The 20,780-nt window shown below is 41.2% G+C and overlaps 1 protein-coding gene across 1 annotated transcript in view; it reads left to right on the top strand.

Annotated features, from left to right (window-relative positions):
* The first annotated feature begins 1,065 nt into the window (after window positions 1-1,065).
* The window catches only part of LOC128638790 (testis-expressed protein 12-like), a 32,178-nt gene continuing 12,463 nt past the window's right edge, over window positions 1,066-20,780 (top strand). The window contains exons 1-3 of the mRNA XM_053690925.1: window positions 1,066-1,128; window positions 7,897-7,996; window positions 8,078-8,129. Coding sequence (XP_053546900.1) covers window positions 1,066-1,128; window positions 7,897-7,996; window positions 8,078-8,129 — 215 coding nt within the window. The remainder of the gene's footprint in view (window positions 1,129-7,896; window positions 7,997-8,077; window positions 8,130-20,780) is intronic.

Raw genomic sequence — 20,780 nt, forward strand, 5'->3', positions numbered from 1 at the left:
TAAGATAGGGATGAGTTAATATTTAATGTAAAGTTAAGGGGTTGTTAGGTTTAGGGGTTAATAGGTTAATTTAGTTTATGGCGATGTGGGGGGCTGGCGGTTTAGGGGTTAATAGATTTCGTAAGTGTTAGGCCAGGGGTTTCGGGGTTAATAACTTTATTTAGTTGCGGTGGGCTCCAGGAGCGGCGGGATAGGGGTTAATACATTATTTAGGTGGCGGCAGAGTCCGGGAGCGGCGGGATAGATGTTAATACTTTTATGTAGGTGGCGGCGGTGGCGGGGTGGCAAATTAGGGGTTAATAAGTATAATGTAGGTGGCGGAATAGTGGCGAGCGTACCTGTTAGATATTTGTTAACTAGCAAAAGTAGTCAGATAGTGACGAATTTGCATTCGGAACATCTGTAACGCCGTAAGCATCGATCTGTGTCGGACTGTGACCGGCGGATCATATGTTAAGTCACAGATTTCAACTTTTGCCGGTCTGTAGGCTTTGATAAATTAGGCGAATCAAGCTCGCCACAATTACGCTGCGGAATTCCAGTGTATTTGCTGTTGACGGCTTGATAAATAGGCCTCACAGACACAAGCATGCTCCTAAGCTTACATTCCTGATTTTTAAACAAAGGATACCAAGAGAACAAGAAATCTGATAGTAGAAGTAAATTTGAAAGTTGTTTAAAATTAGATGCACAATCTAAATTGTAAAAGAAAATGTTGTGGTTTCATGTCCCTTTAAGATCTTAACCAGTAGATCCTTTAGACGTGCTTGCATGGTCAGTATTGATGAATTTCAGGTACTATTTTGTGGCATCTGTTCATTTTTTTCATACCGTACGAAAATGTGGGGAATATAACAGTAAACCAGTCAGACATTAGGTTGTACCTTCTTGCCCAATATTTTTTATATCAAAATAAAAAAAGATTGTTTTCACTCGTCTATTACTATTACAATTAACATTAAAATCTATTCAATTTGTGTTTACCAGAATTAAATAAAGGTAAAAAACTGAATTAAAGCAATGCCTCTCTTTCCTTTTTTATTTTTCATTTTCTTAAGGGTGAAAATGGCGAGCAAGTCGTCGATGTCTGATGAAAATAAAGCACTAAAACGTAAAAAGGAAATAGAGGTAACGTTTATAAAGAGTAGGTTTTTTCTCTTGTTAAGTGTATCCAGTCCACGGATCATCCATTACTTGTGGGATATTCTCCTTCCCAACAGGAAGTTGCAAGAGGATCACCCACAGCAGAGCTGCTATATAGCTCCTCCCCTAACTGTCATATCCAGTCATTCTCTTGCAAGCCTCAACCAAGATGGAGGTCGTAAGAGGAGTGTGGTGTTTTATACTTAGTTTATTCTTCAATCAAAAGTTTGTTATTTTTAAATGGTGCCGGAGTGTACTGTTTATCTCAGGCAGTATTTAGAAGAAGAATCTGCCTGCGTTTTCTATGATCTTAGCAGAAGTAACTAAGATCCATGGCTGTTCTCACATATTCTGAGGAGTGAGGTAACTTCAGAGAGGGAATGGCGTGCTGGTTTTCCTGCAATAAGGTATGTGCAGTTAATATTTTTCTAGGGATGGAATTTGCTAGAAAATGCTCCTGATACCGAAGTAATGTAAGTAAAGCCTTAAATGCAGTGATAGCGACTGGTATCAGGCTTATTAATAGAGATACATACTCTTATAAAAATGTAATATAAAACGTTTGCTGGCATGTTTAATCGTTTTTATATGTATTTGGTGATAAAACTTATTGGGGCCTAGTTTTTTTCCACATGGCTGGCTTGAATTCTGCCTAGAAACAGTTTCCTTAGGCTTTTCACTGTTGCAATATGAGTGGGAAGGGCCTATTTTAGTGCTTTTGTGTGCAGATAAAAATACTGACAGAGACATCCAGCTTCTTCCTGCATGTTCCAGGACTTCTCTGGAGGGCTCAAAAGGCTTCAAAGTCGTTTTTGAGGGAGGTAAAAAGCCACAGTAGAGCTGTGGCAGTTGTTGTGACTGTTTGAAAAAAACAAACAAAAAAAACAAACAAACAAAAAAAAAGTTTTTGTCTTTTATTATTCAGTTTTGGTTATTAAGGGGTTAATCATCCATTTGCAAGTGGGTGCAATGCTCTGCTAACTTGTTACATACACTGTAAAAATTTCGTTAGTGTAACTGCCTTTTTTCACTGTTATTTCAAATTTTGACAAAATTTGTGTTTCTTAAAGGTGCAGTAACGTTTTTTATATTGCTTGTAAACTTGTTTAAAGTGTTTTCCAAGCTTGCTAGTCTCATTGCTAGTCTGTTTAAACATGTCTGACATAGAGGAAACTACTTGTTCATTATGTTTGAAAGCCATGGTGGAGCCCCATAGGAGAATGTGTACTAAATGTATTGATTTCACCTTAAACAGTAAAGATCAGTCTTTAACTATAAAAGAAATATCACCAGAAGATTCTGACGAGGGGGAAGTTATGCCGACTAACTCTCCCCACGTGTCAGACCCTTCGCCTCCCGCTCAGGGGATGCACGCTAATATGGCGCCAATTACATCAGGGACGCCCATAGCGATTACCTTGCAGGACATGGCTGCAATCATGAATAATACCCTGTCAGAGGTATTATCCAGGTTGCCTGAATTAAGAGGCAAGCGCGATTGCTCTGGGGTTAGGAGAAATACAGAGCACGCAGATGCTGTAAGGGCCATGTCTGATACTGCGTCACAATATGCAGATCATGAGGACGGAGAGCTTCAGTCTGTGGGTGACATCTCTGATTCGGGGAAACCTGATTCAGAGATTTCTAATTTTAAATTTAAGCTTGAGAACCTCCGTGTGTTGCTTGGGGAGGTATTAGCTGCTCTGAATGACTGTAACACAGTTGCAGTACCAGAGAAATTGTGTAGGCTGGATAAATACTATGCGGTACCGGTGTGTACTGATGTTTTTCCTATACCTGAAAGGCTTACAGAAATTATTAGCAAGGAGTGGGATAGACCAGGTGTGCCTTTTTCCCCACCTCCTATATTTAGAAAAATGTTTTCAATAGACGCCACTACACGGGACTTATGGCAGACGGTCCCTAAGGTGGAGGGAGCAGTTTCTACTTTAGCAAAGCGTACCACTATCCCGGTTGAGGACAGTTGTGCTTTTTCAGGTCCAATGGATAAAAAATTGGAGGGTTACCTTAAGAAAATGTTTATTCAACAAGGTTTTATTTTACAGCCCCTTGCATGCATTGCGCCTGTCACGGCCGCGGCGGCATTCTGGTTTGAGGCCCTGGAAAAGGCCATCCATACAGCTCCATTGACTGAAATTATTGACAAGCTTAGAACACTTAAGCTAGCTAACTCATTTGTTTCTGATGCCATTGTTCATTTGACTAAACTAACGGCTAAGAATTCCGGATTCGCCATCCAGGCGCGTAGGGCGCTATGACTTAAATCCTGGTCAGCTGACGTGACTTCGAAGTCTAAATTACTCAACATTCCTTTCAAGGGGCAGACCTTATTCGGGCCTGGTTTGAAGGAAATTATTGCTGACATTACTGGAGGTAAGGGTCACACCCTTCCTCAGGACAGGGCCAAAGCAAAGGCCAAACAGTCTAATTTTCGCGCCTTTCGAAATTTCAAGGCAGGTGCAGCATCAACTTCCTCCGCTTCAAAACAAGAGGGAACTTTTGCTCAATCTAAGCAGGCCTGGAAACCTAACCAGTCCTGGAACAAAGGCAAGCAGGCCAGAAAGCCTGCTGCTGCCTCTAAGACAGCATGAAGGAACGGCCCCCTATCCGGTGACGGATCTAGTAGGGGGCAGACTTTCTCTCTTCGCCCAGGCGTGGGCAAGAGATGTTCAGGATCCCTGGGCGTTGGAGATCATATCTCAGGGATATCTTCTGGACTTCAAAGCTTCCCCTCCACAAGGGAGATTTCATCTTTCAAGGCTATCTGCAAATCAGATAAAGAAAGAGGCATTCCTACACTGTGTGCAAGACCTCCTAGTTATGGGAGTGATCCATCCAGTTCCGCGGACGGAACAAGGACAGGGTTTTTAGTCGAATCTGTTTGTGGTTCCCAAAAAAGAGGGAACCTTCAGACCAATTTTGGATCTAAAGATCTTAAACAAATTCCTCAGAGTTCCATCTTTCAAAATGGAAACTATTCGGACCATCCTACCCATGATCCAAGAAGGTCAGTACATGACCACAGTGGACTTAAAGGATGCCTACCTTCACATACCGATTCACAAGGATCATTATCGGTTTCTAAGGTTTGCCTTTCTAGACAGGCATTACCAATTTGTAGCTCTTCCCTTCGGGTTGGCTACAGCCCCGAGAATCTTTACAAAGGTTCTGGGCTCACTTCTGGCGGTTCTAAGACCGCGAGGCATAGCGGTGGCTCCGTATCTAGACGACATCCTGATACAGGCGTCAAGCTTTCAAGTTGCCAAGTCTCATACAGAGATAGTTCTGGCATTTCTGAGGTCGCACGGGTGGAAAGTGAACGAGGAAAAGAGTTCTCTATCCCCACTCACAAGAGTCTCCTTCTTAGGGACTCTTATAGTTTCTGTAGAAATGAAAATTTACCTGACGGAGTCCAGGTTATCAAAACTTCTAAATGCTTGCCGTGTTCTTCACTCCATTCCGCGCCCTTCGGTAGCTCAGTGTATGGAGGTAATCGGCTTAATGGTAGCGGCAATGGACATAGTGCCATTTGCGCGCCTTCATCTCAGACTGCTGCAATTATGCATGCTGAGTCAGTGGAATGGGGATTACACAGATTTGTCCCCTCTGCTAAATCTGGATCAAGAGACCAGAGATTCTCTTCTCTGGTGGTTGTCTCGGGTACACCTGTCCAAGGGTATGACCTTTCGCAGGCCAGATTGGACAATTGTAACAACAGGTGCCAGCCTTCTAGGTTGGGGTGTAGTCTGGAATTCCCTGAAGGCTCAGGGATCGTGGACTCAGGAGGAGAAACTCCTTCCAATAAATATTCTGGAGTTAAGAGCGATATTCAATGCTCTTCTGGCTTGGCCTCAGTTAGCAACACTGAGGTTCATCAGATTTCAGTCGGACAACATCACGACTGTGGCTTACATCAACCATCAAGGGGGAACCAGGAGTTCCCTAGCGATGTTAGAAGTCTCAAAAATAATTCGCTGGGCAGAGTACCACTCTTGCCACCTGTCAGCAATCCATATCCCAGGCGTGGAGAACTGGGAGGCGGATTTTCTAAGTCGTCAGACTTTCCATCCGGGGGAGTGGGAACTCCATCCGGAGGTGTTTGCTCAGTTGATTCATCGTTGGGGCAAACCAGAGTTGGATCTCATGGCGTCTCGCCAGAACGCCAAGCTTCCTTGTTACGGATCCAGGTCCAGGGACCCAGAAGCGACGCTGATAGATGCTCTAGCAGCGCCTTGGTTCTTCAACCTGGCTTATGTGTTTCCACCATTTCCTCTGCTCCCTCGACTGATTGTCAAAATCAAACAGGAGAGAGCATCAGTGATTCTGATAGCACCTGCGTGGCCACGCAGGACTTGGTATGCAGACCTAATGGACATGTCATCCTTTCCACCATGGACTCTGCCTCTAAGACAGGACCTTCTGATACAAGGTCCTTTCAATCATCCAAATCTAATTTCTCTGAGACTGACTGCATGGAGATTGAATGCTTGATTCTATCAAAGCGTGGCTTCTCCGAGTCAGTCATTGATACTTTAATACAGGCACGAAAGCCTGTTACCAGGAAAATCTACCACAAGATATGGAGTAAATATCTTTATTGGTGTGAATCCAAGAATTACTCATGGAGTAAGGTTAGGATTCCTAGAATATTGTCTTTTCTCCAAGAGGGCTTGGACAAAGGATTATCAGCTAGTTCCTTAAAGGGACGGATTTCTGCTCTGTCTATTCTTTTGCACAAGCGTCTGGCAGAGGTTCCAGACGTCCAGGCATTTTGCCAGGCTTTGGTTAGAATTAAGCCTGTGTTTAAACCTGTTTCTCCCCCGTGGAGCTTAAACTTGGTTCTTAAGGTTCTTCAAGGAGTTCCGTTTGAACCCCTTCATTCCATTGATATTAAACTTTTATCTTGGAAAGCTCTGTTTTTGATGGCTATTTCCTCGGCTCGGAGAGTCTCTGAGCTATCTGCCTTACAATGTGATTCTCCTTATCTGATTTTTCAAGCAGATAAGGTAGTTCTGCGTACCAAACCTGGGTTTTTACCTAAGGTGGTTTCTAACAAGAATATCAATAAAGAGATTGTTGTTCCATCGTTGTGCCCTAATCCTTCTTCAAAGAAGGAAAGTCTTTTACATAATCTGGACGTAGTCCGTGCCTTGAAGTTTTACTTACAAGCTACTAAAGATTTTCGTCAAACATCTTACCTGTTTGTCGTTTACTCTGGACAGAGGAGAGGTCAAAAAGCTTCGGCAACCTCTCTTTCCTTTTGGCTTTGGAGCGTAATACGCCTAGCCTATGAGACTGCTGGACAGCAGCCCCCTGAAAGGATTACAGCTCATTCTACTAGAGCTGTGGCTTCCACCTGGGCCTTCAAAAATGAGGCCTCTGTTGAACAGATTTGCAAGGCTGCGACTTGGTCTTCGCTTCACACTTTTTCAAAATTTTACAAATTTGATACTTTTGCTTCTTCGGAGGCTGTGTTTGGGAGAAAGGTTCTTCAGGCAGTGGTTCCTTCCGCTTAATCCTGCCTTGTCCCTCCCATCATCCGTGTACTTTAGCTTTGGTATTGGTATCCCACAAGTAATGGATGATCCATGGACTGGATACACTTAACAAGAGAAAACATAATTTATGCTTACCTGATAAATTTATTTCTCTTGTAGTGTATCCAGTCCACGGCCCGCCCTGTCCTTTTAAGGCAGGTCTAAATTTTAATTAAACTACAGTCACCACTGCACCCTATGGTTTCTCCTTTCTCTGTTTGTTTTCGGTCGAATGACTGGATATGACAGTTAGGGGAGGAGCTATATAGCAGCTCTGCTGTGGGTGATCCTCTTGCAACTTCCTGTTGGGAAGGAGAATATCCCACAAGTAATGGATGATCCGTGGACTGGATACACTACAAGAGAAATAAATTTATCAGGTAAGCATAAATTATGTTTTTTAGTATTAATGCATTGTTTATCCTATACATTTTTACAAGCGTAGACTCTATGGGCCTGATGATCGAAAGATCTGCTCTCTGGTGAGATTATCTAAGAAGCCTCATCAGTACTAAAAGGTCCCTTAAAGTGAAGGTAAATTTGAGCGCACTCACTCAAGTCAAAGGATATCATTTAAAAAATGAGTGAGACTTTCATTCATGATCACTAATTTATCCTTATCTTCTTAGATATTTACATCTTAATGCCAGAACGATAAGCGGCGTTCCTCCACCCGCCATAGCCCTCAGTTGATTTACAGATGACTCTGCAATCCACTAATCGTTGTGTCCCCCCGCTCCGTTCAGCCCCTTTGCACAAACGTCACAGCCCCGGGGAAAACAACAATTAGTGGATTGCAGATGAGTCATCTGTCAATCAACTGAGGGCTATAGTGGGCAGAGGAACGCCGCTTATCGTTCTGGCATTAAAATGTAAATATCTAAGAAGATAAGGATAAATTAGTGATCATGAATGAAAGTCTCACTCATTTTTTAAATGATATTCTATGACTTGAGTGAGTACGCTCAAATTTACCTTCACTTTAAATCATTTTAGAAAGACACATTTTAGCTTGAGATGTGAAGGAGACACCTATAATACAATATGATGCTAAAAAAAGCCCCCAAAGTTTTGGCTGGATCTCTCTTTATGCTGGCGAGCTGTTGATCATCAGGCCCTAGTAAATTTTATGCACTTAAATGCTACACTGTTTAGGATTGATCTTATTTAGGACTTCACTTCATTTTCTTTGTAGATTAAAAATGCAGAAAATCCTCAGTGTTCCTCACCAGCAGGGCCACCTCCGTGTTTGTCTGACAGCTCTAAAGATGCAGACATTGAAACATTGATGAAAGGTATCTACATGTTTAGATATCATTTATTTAGTGTTATCAAGTGTAAATCATGTAAAGTGTAAAATGTATCTCTCTTAACAGATATAAGCAACGACATAAACCTTCATTTTGCCAAATATGCCAAAGCATTAAGGTAAGGATTGCTGTAACTTCAGTGACAGATAACAAAGCTTTAAAGGGACAGTCTAGTCTAATTCAAACAGAAAGAGAACGAACAGCAGCTCAGTGGCTTGTTCTATGGCCCGGTTACCACCTGGGAGTAGCTTCTTTTTGCCCAATTGTGCTTTTCACAGAGGAAAACTTTCCCAAAGTATATTAGTCTGATCCCGCCTAACAAGGTCATTCCAGCCCCTAAATACCAAGCAATTGTCCTCTGAACAAGGGAAATGGCAGACGGCTTCTCTTTCTGTTTGTACTAGTCAAAATTAAAATTTCATGATTCAGATAGGGCATGCAATTTTTTAACAACTTTCTAATTTACATTTATTGTCAAATTTGCTTTGTTTTCTTGGTATTCTTTGTTGAAAGATAAACCTAAATAGACGTATATGCTAATTTCTAAGCCCTTAAGGCTACCTCTTATCTCAAAGCATTTTGACATTTTTTACAGCTAGACAGTGCTAGTTCATATGTGCCCAATAGATAACATTGTGCTCACTTGTGTAGTTATTTATGAGTTGACACTGATTGGCTAAAATGCAAGTCTGTTAAAAGAACTGAAATAAGGAGGCAGTCTGCAGAGGCTTAGATACATTAGATACATAACTGTGTTGGTTATGCAAAACTGGGGAATAAATAATAAAAGGATTATCTATCTTTGTAAACAATAAAAATTCTGGGGTAGACTGTCCCTTTAAGTTGCAGATGTGTTGTAGGTTGGAGTGCATAAACGCTACACACAAGGCAGTTAACTACACATTGTTTCCTCAATAATAATTAGCTATCAATACTAATAATAACAGATGGATAATAGTTAATCTGCCATTCATTAAATCTTTCAATATTTAAAACAGAGGAATGAGAGGCCACCCAGAGTTAAGAAACCTTGTAAACGAGAAACTGTTTATTTACCATTAAAATAATACACAGAGATTACGAGTTTTGCGGTAACAGGGGTGCGTTGCTAACAAGCATTTTTTTTTCACCGCTCCCTTAAGACAACGCTGGTATTACAGGCTTTTTTAAACCCGGCGTTAGCCACAAAAAGGTGAGCGTAGAGCAAAATTTAGCTCCACATCTCACCTCAATACCAGCGTTGCTTACGGTAGCAGTAAGCTGGCTATACGTGCTCGTGCACGATTTTCCCATAGGAATCAATGGGGCAGAATCGACTGAAAAAAAACCTAACACCTGCAAAAAAGCAGCGTTCAGCTCCTAACGCAGCCCCATTGATTCCTATGGGGAAACAAAAGTTATGTCTGCACCTAACACCCTAACATCAACCCCAGTCTAAACACCCCTAATCTTACACTTATTAACCCCTAATCTGACGCCCCCGACATAGTCGCCAACTACATTATATTATTAACCCCTAATCTGCCGCTCCGGACAGTGCCGCCACCTACATTATCCCTATGAACCCCTAATCTGCTGCCCCCAACATCACCGACAACTACATTATAGTTATTAACCCCTAATCTGCCGCCCCCGTCGTCGCCGCTACTATATTAAATTTATTAACCCCTAAACCTAAGTCTAACACCCCCCTAACTTAAATATAATTTAAATAAATCTAAATAAAATAACTGCAATTAAATAAATTATTCCTATTTAAAACTAAATACCTATAAAATAAACCATAAGATAGCTACAATATAACTAATAGTTACATTTGTATCTATCTTAGGGTTTATATTTATTTTATAGGCAACTTTGTATTTATTTTAACTAGGTAGAATAGTTATTAAATAGTTATTAACTATTTAATAACTTCCTAGTTAAAATAAAGACAAATATACCTGTAAAATAAATCCTAACCTAAATTACAATTACACCTAACACTACACTATCATTAAATTAATTACCTAAACTAACTACAATTAAATACAATTAAATTAAATAAACTAAAGTACAATAAAAATAAACACTAAATTACAGAAAATAAAAAAATAATTACATGAATTTTAAACTAATTACATCTAATCTAATCCCCCTAATAAAATAAAAAAGTCCCCCAAAATAATAAAATTCCCTACCCTATACTAAATTACAAATAGCCCTTAAAAGGGCCTTTTGCGGGGCATTGCCCCAAATTAATCAGCTCTTTTACCTGTAAAAAAAATACAATACCCCCCCAACATTAAAACCCACCACCCACACACCCAACCCTACTCTAAAACCCACCCAATCCCCCCTTAATAAAACCTAACACTAACCCCTTGAAGATCACCCTACCTTGAGCCGTCTTCACCCAGCCGGGCACAAGTGGTCCTCCAGAGGGGCAGAAGTCTTCATCCAATCCAGGCAGAAGAGGACCTCCAGACGGGCAGAAGTCTTCATCCAGGCGGCATCTTCTATCTTCATCCATCTGGAGCGGATCTATCTGGAAGCCAGCCGACGCGGAGCATCCTCTTCTTCTGACGACTCCCGACGAATGAAGGTTCCTTTAAATGACGTCATCCAAGATGGCGTCCCTTGAATTCTGATTGGCTGATAGGATTCTATCAGCCAATCGGAATTAAGGTAGAAAAAATCCTATTGACGGATGCAATCAGCCAATAGAATTGAGCTCGCATTCTATTGGCTGATTGGAATAGCCAATAGAATGTGAGCTCTATCCTATTGGCTGATTGGATCAGCCAATAGGATTTTTTCTACCTTAATTCCGATTGGCTGATAGAATCCTATCAGCCAATCGGAATTCAAGGGACGCCATCTTGGATGACGTCATTTAAAGGAACCTTCATTCGTTGGGAGTCGTCGGAAGAAGAGGATGCTCCGCGTCGGCTGGCTTCAAGATGGACCCGCTCAGCTCCGGATAGATGAAGATAGAAGATGCCGCCTGGATGAAGACTTTTTGCCCGTCTGGAGGTCCTCTTCTGGCCGGATCGGATGAAGACTTCTGCCCCTCTGGAGGACCACTTGTGCCCGGCTGGGTGAAGACGGCTCAAGGTAGGGTGATCTTCAAGGGGGTAGTGTTAGGTTTTATTAAGGGGGGATTGGGTGGGTTTTAGAGTAGGGTTGGGTGTGTGGGTGGTGGGTTTTAATGTTGGGGGGTATTGTATTTTTTTTTACAGGTAAAAGAGCTGATTACTTTGGGGCAAAGCCCCGCAAAAGGCCCTTTTAAGGGCTATTTGTAATTTAGTATAGGGTAGGGAATTTTATTATTTTGGGGGGCTTTTTTTATTATGTTAGGGGGATTAGATTAGGTGTAATTAGTTTAAAATTCTTGTAATTATCTTTTTTATTTTCTGTAATTTAGTGTTTGTTTTTTTTGTACTTTAGTTTATTTAATTTAATTGTATTTAATTGTAGTTACTTTAGGTAATTAATTTAATGATAGTGTAGTGTTCGGTGTAATTGTAATTTAGGCTAGGATTTATTTTACAGGTATATTTGTATTTATTTTAACTTGGAAGTTAATAAATAGTTAATAACTATTTAATAACTATTGTACCTAGTTAAAATAAATACAAAGTTGCCTGTAAAATAAATATAAACCCTAAGATAGATAAAAATGTAATTATTAGTTTTATTGTAGCTATCTTAGGGTTTATTTTATAGGTAATATTTAGTTTTAAATAGGAATAATTTATTTAATTGTAGTCATTTTATTTAGTTTTATTTAAATTATATTTAAGTTAGGGGGGGTTAGACTTAGGTTTAGACTTAGGTTTAGGGGTTAATAAATTTAATATAGTAGTGGCGACGTTGGGGGCGGCAGATTAGGGGTTAATAAATGTAGGTAGGTGTCGGCGATGTTAGGGACGGCAGATTAGGGGTAAATAAAATTTAACTAGTGTTTGCGAGGCAGGAGTGTGGCGGTTTAGGGGTTAATATATTTATTAAAGTTGTGGCGATGTCCGATCGGCAGATTAAGGGTTAAAAACTTTATTTAAGTGTTTGCGATGTGGGGTGGCCTCAGTTTAGGTGTTAAAAGGTAGTTTATGGATGTTAGTGTACTTTTTAGCACTTTAGTTAAGAGTTTTATGTTACGGCGTTAGCCCATAAAACTCTTAACTACTGACTTTTAAATGCGGTAGGAGTCTTGACAGGAGAGGGCCTACCGCTCACTTCTTTCAAGACTCGTAATACCGGTGTTAGGCAAATCCCATTAAAAAGATAGGATACGCAATTTACGTAACGGGATTTTTGGTAAGCTCGAGTCGCGGAAGAAATGTGAGCGGTACACCTGTACCTGCCAGACTCGTAATACCAGCGGGCATTAAAAAGCAGCGTTGGGACCTCTCAACGCTGCTTTTTAAGGCTAACGCAAGACTCGTAATCTAGCCGAATGTTTTGCCTCTAATAATCTAAAATGGTTTACCATTTGACTACCACAATGTGGTAATTATTACAGATTCTATTTTCTGTTATTTTATACCACATTCTAAAAAAAATTTGAATTCTATAATGTCCTTTAAACAGTTTCAGTTTAGTACAGTAGAATCTCGATTATCCGGAACTCAAGCAACCGGCACTCTCAAGCAACCAGAAAATTCTTTTTTAAACATGTTAGAGCATAAATGTGCTAAAGAAACAGTCCGGATCTCTTTAAACAGCAGGAGCTGCGCTAAATAAAGCAATAGACACTTATCTGCTACACTAACCCTTGTTCACACTCATTAGACAAACGGTTATAGGGACAGAAATAGACTGCAGCACTAACGATTGCATCAGCTTGGCAATCAGGGTGGGCTACCTTAAGGCGGTACAGTATCCCTCTTCTGGACCAGGGGTCACACTACTACTGGCAAGGGAGAGCCCAATGGGAGGATCCACAAAGATGCTCAATCAATAACAAATTCCCAGAACGGCTCAATTCTTGCTTAAAACAATGCGTTTATTCAGGATAAAATACAAGTGTATTTCCTGAATAAACACATTGTTTTCAGCAGGAGATTGAGCCATTCTGGGAATTTGTTATTGATTGAGCATCCTGTTGAAGTCTGCCTCATACAATACATATGTCCTGTCTAGTGTGTGCCTCTAACCGGCTCCTGCCCATGTGATCCACGAATCACCAATAATTAAAAAGAATTGCCCCAATAGAAAAAAACAAAGGTGTTCAAGGGATAGCAATTGAAGAGAAAAAGCAGGCACTGCTTCAAAGTACACAAATACAGTACAGTATACAGTAAAAGCATAAACAGAACTAGTTAGACCTATTTTTAATAGTGACTCTCAAGCAACCAGAAATACATTTATCCGAAATCTACCGATCCCCATGGGCTAATTGAGAGTTTACTGTACTTGGTTCGTAGAGAATTCTGAAGTTCCCGTGCATATAAACGTTATTACTAATTGCCATGAATCTATGAACAACAGTGACACCTCCAGAGCCTTCTGAGAACTTCCTCCTCCTGTTTTACGTCTGAGCTATTGAATTTTTGTATAAAAAAAAGCCTTTCATTGCCAGCAGGCCTTGTGGGTGTGAGGTGCCAAGCTGGTTATAGCTGTCACCCTAAAACATCAGTGCGCTGGATCATGGCATGTCGGACATAAACATATATACAGATTACGTTACAGAACTGTAGTCCTTTGAAATTATTATTTCTTCTGTTAAGTGTGATCAGTCCACGGGTCATCATTACTTGTGGGATATTAACTGCTCCCCTACAGGAAGTGCAAGAGGATTCACCCAGCAGAGTTGCTATATAGCTCCTCCCCTCTACGTCACCTCCAGTCATTCTCTTGCACCCAACGACTAGATAGGATGTGTGAGAGGACTATGGTGATATATTTAGTTTTTATATCTTCAATCAAAAGTTTGTTATTTTATAATAGCACCGGAGTGTGTTATTCCTTCTCTGGTAGAATTTGAAGAAGAATCTACCTGAGTTTTTCTATGATTTTAGCCGGAGTAGTTAAGATCATATTGCTGTTTCTCGGCCATCTGAGGAGAGGTAAACTTCAGATCAGGGGACAGCAGGCAGATTAATCTGCAAAGAGGTATGTAGCAGTTTATTATTTTCTGACATGGAATTGATGAGAAAATCCTGCCATACCGTTATAATGTAAACTCAGCCTTGAATGCAGTAGATGTAGCTGATATCAGGCTGTCATGTATGTATATTTTACACTTCAGTTTTCTGGGAAATGGTACTTCTCTGGCTTTTAAACTGTATACATAGACTTAACCTATTTTGCAGGGACTTGCAATAGGTTTTAAATGACAATTAATTATTGAGGTAAAACGTTTTTTTGCTGGCATGTAAAAACGTTTTTTTCTCTGAGGTACTGGGTGAAAAAATGTTTTGGGCACTATTTTTCCACTTGGCAATAGTTTTGATTTAAATTAGAGCAGTTCACTGATCTCTCTCACTGTTATGTGTGTGGGGGAGGGGCGATTTTTGGCGCTTTTTCTAAGCATCAGAAAAACTCAGTCAGAGGTTCATTTTCTTCCTGCATGATCCGGTTCATCTCTACAGAGTTCAGGGATCTCCAAAGTCTTTTTTGAGGGAAGTAATCATTACAGCAGAGCTGTGCTGATTGTATTGACTGTGATATAAAAAATGTTTATTTGTGTATTTTTTTCTGCTGCCTGGGTTTCAGAAAAATGTTTCCAATAGAAGTTATCATTTGCTGAGGGGAACAATCCTTTGCTAAAACTGTATATTCTGACAAAGATTGATGCTATAACTTAATTATTTTATCTGTTATAATATTTTTCTGTGCTTCTTAAAGGCACAGTTCGTTTTCATATTATTTGTAAATTACTTTAAAAAGTATTTCCAAGTTGCTGTTTATTTGCTAGTGTGTTAAACATGTCTGATTCAGAGGAATATCTCTGTGCTATATGTGTTAATGCCAAAGTGGAGCCCAATAGAAATTTATGTACTAAATGTATTGATGCTATTTTAAAAAACAGTCAATCTGTACAAATTGAACATATTTCACCAAACAACGAGGGGAGAGTTATGCCGACTAACTCGCCTCACGTGTCAGTACCTGCATCTCCCGCTCAGGAGGTGCGTGATATTGTAGCGCCGAGTGCATCTGGGCGGCCATTACTAATCACATTACAAGATATGGCTACTGTTATGACTGAAGTTTTGGCTAAACTACCAGAACTAAGAGGTAAACGTGATCACTCTGGGATGAGAACAGAGTGCACTGATAATGCAAGGGCCATGTCTGATACTGCGTCACAGTTTGCAGAACGTGAAGACGGAGAGCTTCATTCTGTGGGTGACGGTTCTGATCCAAATAAACTGGACTCAGACATTTCAAATTTTAAATTTAAGCTTGAGAACCTCCGTGTGTTACTAGGGGAGGTATTAGCGGCTCTGAATGATTGTAACACAGTTGCAATCCCAGAAAAAATGTGTAGGTTGGATAAATATTTTGCGGTACCGACGAGTACTGACGTTTTTCCTATACCTAAGAGACTTACTGACATTGTTACTAAGGAGTGGGATAGACCCGGTGTGCCTTTCTCACCCCCTCCTATATTCAGAAAAATGTTTCCAATAGACGCCGCCACACGGGACTTATGGCAAATGGTCCCTAAGGTGGAGGGAGCAGTTTCTACTTTAGCTAAGCGTACCACTATCCCAGTGGAGGATAGCTGTGCTTTTTCAGATCCAATGGATAAAAAAATAAAAAAAAAAAAAAAAAAAAAAAAATTAGAGGGTTACCTTAAGAAAATGTTTGTTCAACAAGGGTTTATATTGCAACCTCTTGCATGTATTGCGCCTGTCACGGCTGCAGCAGCATTTTGGTTTGAGTCTCTGGAAGAGACACTTCAATCATCCACACTAGATGACATCACACACAAACTTAAATTCCTTAAGTTAGCTAATTCATTTATTTCAGATGCCGTAGTACATTTAACTAAACTTGCGGCTAAAAATTCAGGATTCGCCATTCAGGCACGCAGAGCTCTGTGGCTGAAATCCTGGTCAGCTGATGTTACGTCTAAATCTAAATTGCTTAATATTCCTTTCAAAGGGCAGACCTTATTCGGGCCCGGCTTGAAAGAGATTATTGCTGACATTACAGGAGGTAAAGGTCATGCCCTGCCTCAGGACAAGGCCAAAGCCAAGGCTAGACAGTCCAATTTTCGTTCCTTTCGTAATTTCAAAGCAGGAGCAGCATCAACTTCCTCTGCACCAAAATAGGAAGGAGCTGTTGCTCGCTACAGACAAGGCTGGAAACCTAACCAGTCCTGGAACAGGGGCAAACAGACCAGAAAACCTGCTGCTGCCCCTAAGACAGCATGAATTGAGGGCCCCCGATCCGGGACCGGATCTAGTGGGGGGCAGACTTTCCCTCTTCGCCCAAGCTTGGGCAAGAGATGTTCAGGATCCCTGGGCGTTAGAGATCATATCTCAGGGATACCTTCTGGACTTCAAATCCTCTCCCCCAAGAGGGAGATTTCATCTGTCAAGGTTGTCAACAAACCTAACAAAGAAGGAAGCGTTTCTACGCTGCGTAATGATCCAAGAGGGTCAGTACATGACCACAGTGGATTTAAAGGATGCTTACCTTCACATACCGATTCACAAAAGTCATTACCGGTATCTAAGGTTTGCCTTTTTAGACAGGCATTACCAGTTTGTAGCTCTTCCATTCGGACTGGCTAAGGCTCCAAGAATCTTCACAAAGGTTCTGGGCACTCTTCTGGCGGTACTAAGACCGCGAGGAATTTCAGTAGCTCCGTACTTAGACGACATACTGATACAAGCTTCAAGCTTTCAAACTGCCAAATCTCATACAGAGATAGTACTGGCATTTCTAAGGTCTCATGGATGGAAAGTGAACGAAGAGAAAAGTTCTCTCTTTCCACTCACAAGAGTTCCCTTCCTGGGGACTCTGATAGATTCTGTAGAAATGAAGATTTACCTGACAGAGGACAGGTTAACAAAACTTCAAAATGCATGCCGTGTCCTTCATTCCATTCAACACCCGTCAGTAGCTCAATGCATGGAGGTAATCGGACTAATGGTAGCAGCAATGGACATAGTTCCTTTTGCACGCCTACATCTCAGACCACTGCAACTGTGCATGCTAAGTCAGTGGAATGGGGATTACTCAGATTTGTCCCCCACTCTAAATCTGAATCAAGAGACCAGAAATTCTCTTCTATGGTGGCTTTATCGGCCACATCTGTCCAGGGGAATGCCATTCAGCAGGCCAGACTGGTCAATTGTAACAACAGACGCCAGCCTACTAGGTTGGGGCGCTGTCTGGAATTCTCTGAAGGCTCAGGGACTATGGAATCAGGAGGAGAGTCTTCTTCCAATAAACATTCTGGAATTGAGAGCAGTCCTCAATGCTCTTCTGGCTTGGCCCCAGTTAACAACTCGGGGGTTCATCAGGTTCCAGTCGGACAACATCACGACTGTAGCTTATATCAACCATCAGGGAGGGACAAGAAGCTCCCTAGCAATGATGGAAGTATCGAAGATAATTCGCTGGGCAGAGTCTCACTCTTGCCACCTGTCTGCAATCCACATCCCGGGAGTGGAGAACTGGGAGGCGGATTTCTTAAGTCGTCAGACTTTTCATCCGGGGGAGTGGGAACTTCATCCAGAGGTCTTTGCCCAAATACTTCGACGTTGGGGCAAACCAGAGATAGATCTCATGGCGTCTCGACAGAACGCCAAGCTTCCGCGCTACGGGTCCAGATCCAGGGATCCGGGAGCGGTCCTGATAGATGCCTTGACAGCACCATGGACCTTCAGGATGGCTTATGTGTTTCCACCTTTCCCGATGCTTCCTCGATTGATTGCCAGAATCAAACAGGAGAAAGCATCAGTGATTCTAATAGCGCCTGCATGGCCACGCAGGACTTGGTATACAGATCTGGTGGACATGTCATTCTGTCCACCTTGGTCGTTACCTCTGAGACAGGACCTTCTGATTCAGGGTCCTTTCAAACATCAAAATCTAACTTCTCTGAAGCTGACTGCTTGGAAATTGAACGCTTGATCTTATCAAAGCGTGGTTTTTCTGAGTCAGTTATTGATACCTTAATACAGGCTAGGAAGCCTGTTACCAGAAAGATTTACCATAAAATATGGCGTAAATACCTATATTGGTGCGAATCCAAAGGTTACTCTTGGAGTAAGGTTAGGATTCCTAGGATATTGTCTTTTCTACAAGAAGGTTTAGAAAAGGGGTTATCCGCTAGTTCCTTAAAGGGACAGATCTCAGCTCTGTCCATTCTGTTACACAAGCGTCTGTCAGAAGTTCCAGACGTTCAGGCTTTTTGTCAGGCTTTGGCCAGGATTAAACCTGTGTTTAAAGCTGTGGCTCCACCATGGAGTTTAAACCTTGTTCTTAACGTTTTACAGGGTGTTCCGTTTGAACCCCTTCATTCCATTGATATAAAGTTGTTATCTTGGAAAGTTCTATTTTTAATGGCTATTTCCTCGGCTCGAAGAGTCTCTGAGTTATCAGCCTTACATTGTGATTCTCCTTATTTGATTTTTCACTCGGATAAGGTAATTCTGCGTACTAAACCTGGGTTCTTACCTAAGGTAGTCACTAACAGGAATATCAATCAGGAGATTGTTGTTCCATCCTTGTGCCCAAATCCTTCTTCGAGGAAGGAACGTCTTTTGCACAATCTGGATGTAGTTCGTGCCCTTAAATTTTATTTACAGGCAACTAAAGATTTCCGACAAACGTCTTTCCTGTTTGTCGTTTACTCTGGTCAGAGGAGAGGTCAAAAAGCTTCTGCTACTTCTCTCTCTTTTTGGCTTCGTAGCATAATTCGTTTAGCTTATGAGACTGCTGGACAGCAGCCTCCTGAAAGAATTACAGCTCATTCCACTAGAGCTGTGGCTTCCACTTGGGCCTTTAAGAATGAGGCCTCTGTTGAACAGATTTGCAAGGCTGCAATTTGGTTTTCGCTTCATACTTTTTCCAAATTTTACAAATTTGACACTTTTGCTTCCTCGGAGGCTATTTTTGGGAGAAAGGTTCTTCAGGCAGTGGTTCCTTCTGTATAAAGAGCCTGCCTATCCCTCCCGTCATCCGTGTACTTTTGCTTTGGTATTGGTATCCCACAAGTAATGATGACCCGTGGACTGATCACACTTAACAGAAGAAAACATAATTTATGCTTACCTGATAAATTCCTTTCTTCTGTAGTGTGATCAGTCCACGGCCCGCCCTGTTTTTTAAGGCAGGTAAATATTTTTTAAATTATACTCCAGTCACCACTACACCCTTGGCTTCTCCTTTCTCGTTGGTCCTTGGTCGAATGACTGGAGGTGACGTAGAGGGGAGGAGCTATATAGCAACTCTGCTGGGTGAATCCTCTTGCACTTCCTGTAGGGGAGCAGTTAATATCCCACAAGTAATGATGACCCGTGGACTGATCACACTACAGAAGAAAGGAATTTATCAGGTAAGCATAAATTATGTTTTTTAAAGGATAGAAGCAGAATAAATCCAATCTGCTCAATACAAGATAGTATAATGGGAACACTGCAAGCAGGGTACAAAGAAGGGACTTTGGAAAAGCTGTTTGATAGGGCTCATTTGCTCAAATGTTTTTTTTGTTAAGCTCCCACAACCTAGCTCTAAATGTATGTCTTTAATGTCTTTAAAAGGATACTAAACCCTTTTTTTTCTTTAATGATTCAGATAGAGCAGCAATTTTAATCAACTTTCTAATTTATTCCTATGATCATTTTTTCTTCGTTCTCTTGCTATCTTTATCTGAAAAAGCAGGAATGTAAGCTAAGGAGCTGGCCCATTTTTTGGTTCAGCCCCCTGGATAGCGCTGCCGCTTGCTGATTGTTGGCTACATTAAGCCACCAATCAGCAAGCGCAATCCATGTGCTGATCCAAAAATGGGCCGGCTCATAAGCTTACATTCCTGCTTTTTCAAATCATGAAAATGATTCATAAATCATGAAAGAAAAAAAAAATAGGTTTAGTATCCATTTAAATCCCTTCATCTGAAGATTAATTGTGCCTCATTACAAATACTATTTAGTTGGTTTCATGTTGTGCACTTGTTAGCTCATGCTCGTGTAGCTTGTCTTTTACTGCTTGTACTCTGGATTTTCTTTTTAATTTAGAAAAAAAGATTTCTAATTTCCCATTAAACTTATTGGTCTAGATTACAAGTGGAGCGCTATAGCGAAAACTCCTCTAGGATTTTCATTTTTGCACTAGTCGGGTTGCGCTGGTATTGCAAGTTAAAAGCAAATATGGAACAGAAAGAGGCGCCACATGTGCGAATCAATAGCGCAATGTATGATGTAAGCAGAAAGGATATACACAGGGTACTCACACTCAGGAAAGGCATTCAGTCATGCCTATAGGAACAGCCAATAGAATGCAAGCTCAATCCTATTGGCTTATTGCATCAGCCAATAGGATTGAAGCTCAATCCTATTGGCTGATTACATCAGCCAATAGGATTTTTTACTCTTTAATTCCGATTGGCTGATAGAATTCTATAAGCCAATCGGAATTCAAGGGACGCCATCTTGGATGACGTCATTTAAAGGAAACTTCATTCTTCAATAGCCAGCAAAAGAAGAGGATGCTCCGCGCTGGATGTCTTGAAGATGGAGCCGCTCCGCGTCGGAAGAATGAAGATAGAAGATGCCGTCTGGATGAAGACTTCTGCCCGCCTGAAGGACGACTTCTTGCCGCT

The sequence above is a fragment of the Bombina bombina genome, chromosome 8 (assembly GCF_027579735.1).
Source record: "Bombina bombina isolate aBomBom1 chromosome 8, aBomBom1.pri, whole genome shotgun sequence".
Classification (NCBI taxonomy): Eukaryota; Metazoa; Chordata; class Amphibia; order Anura; family Bombinatoridae; genus Bombina; species Bombina bombina.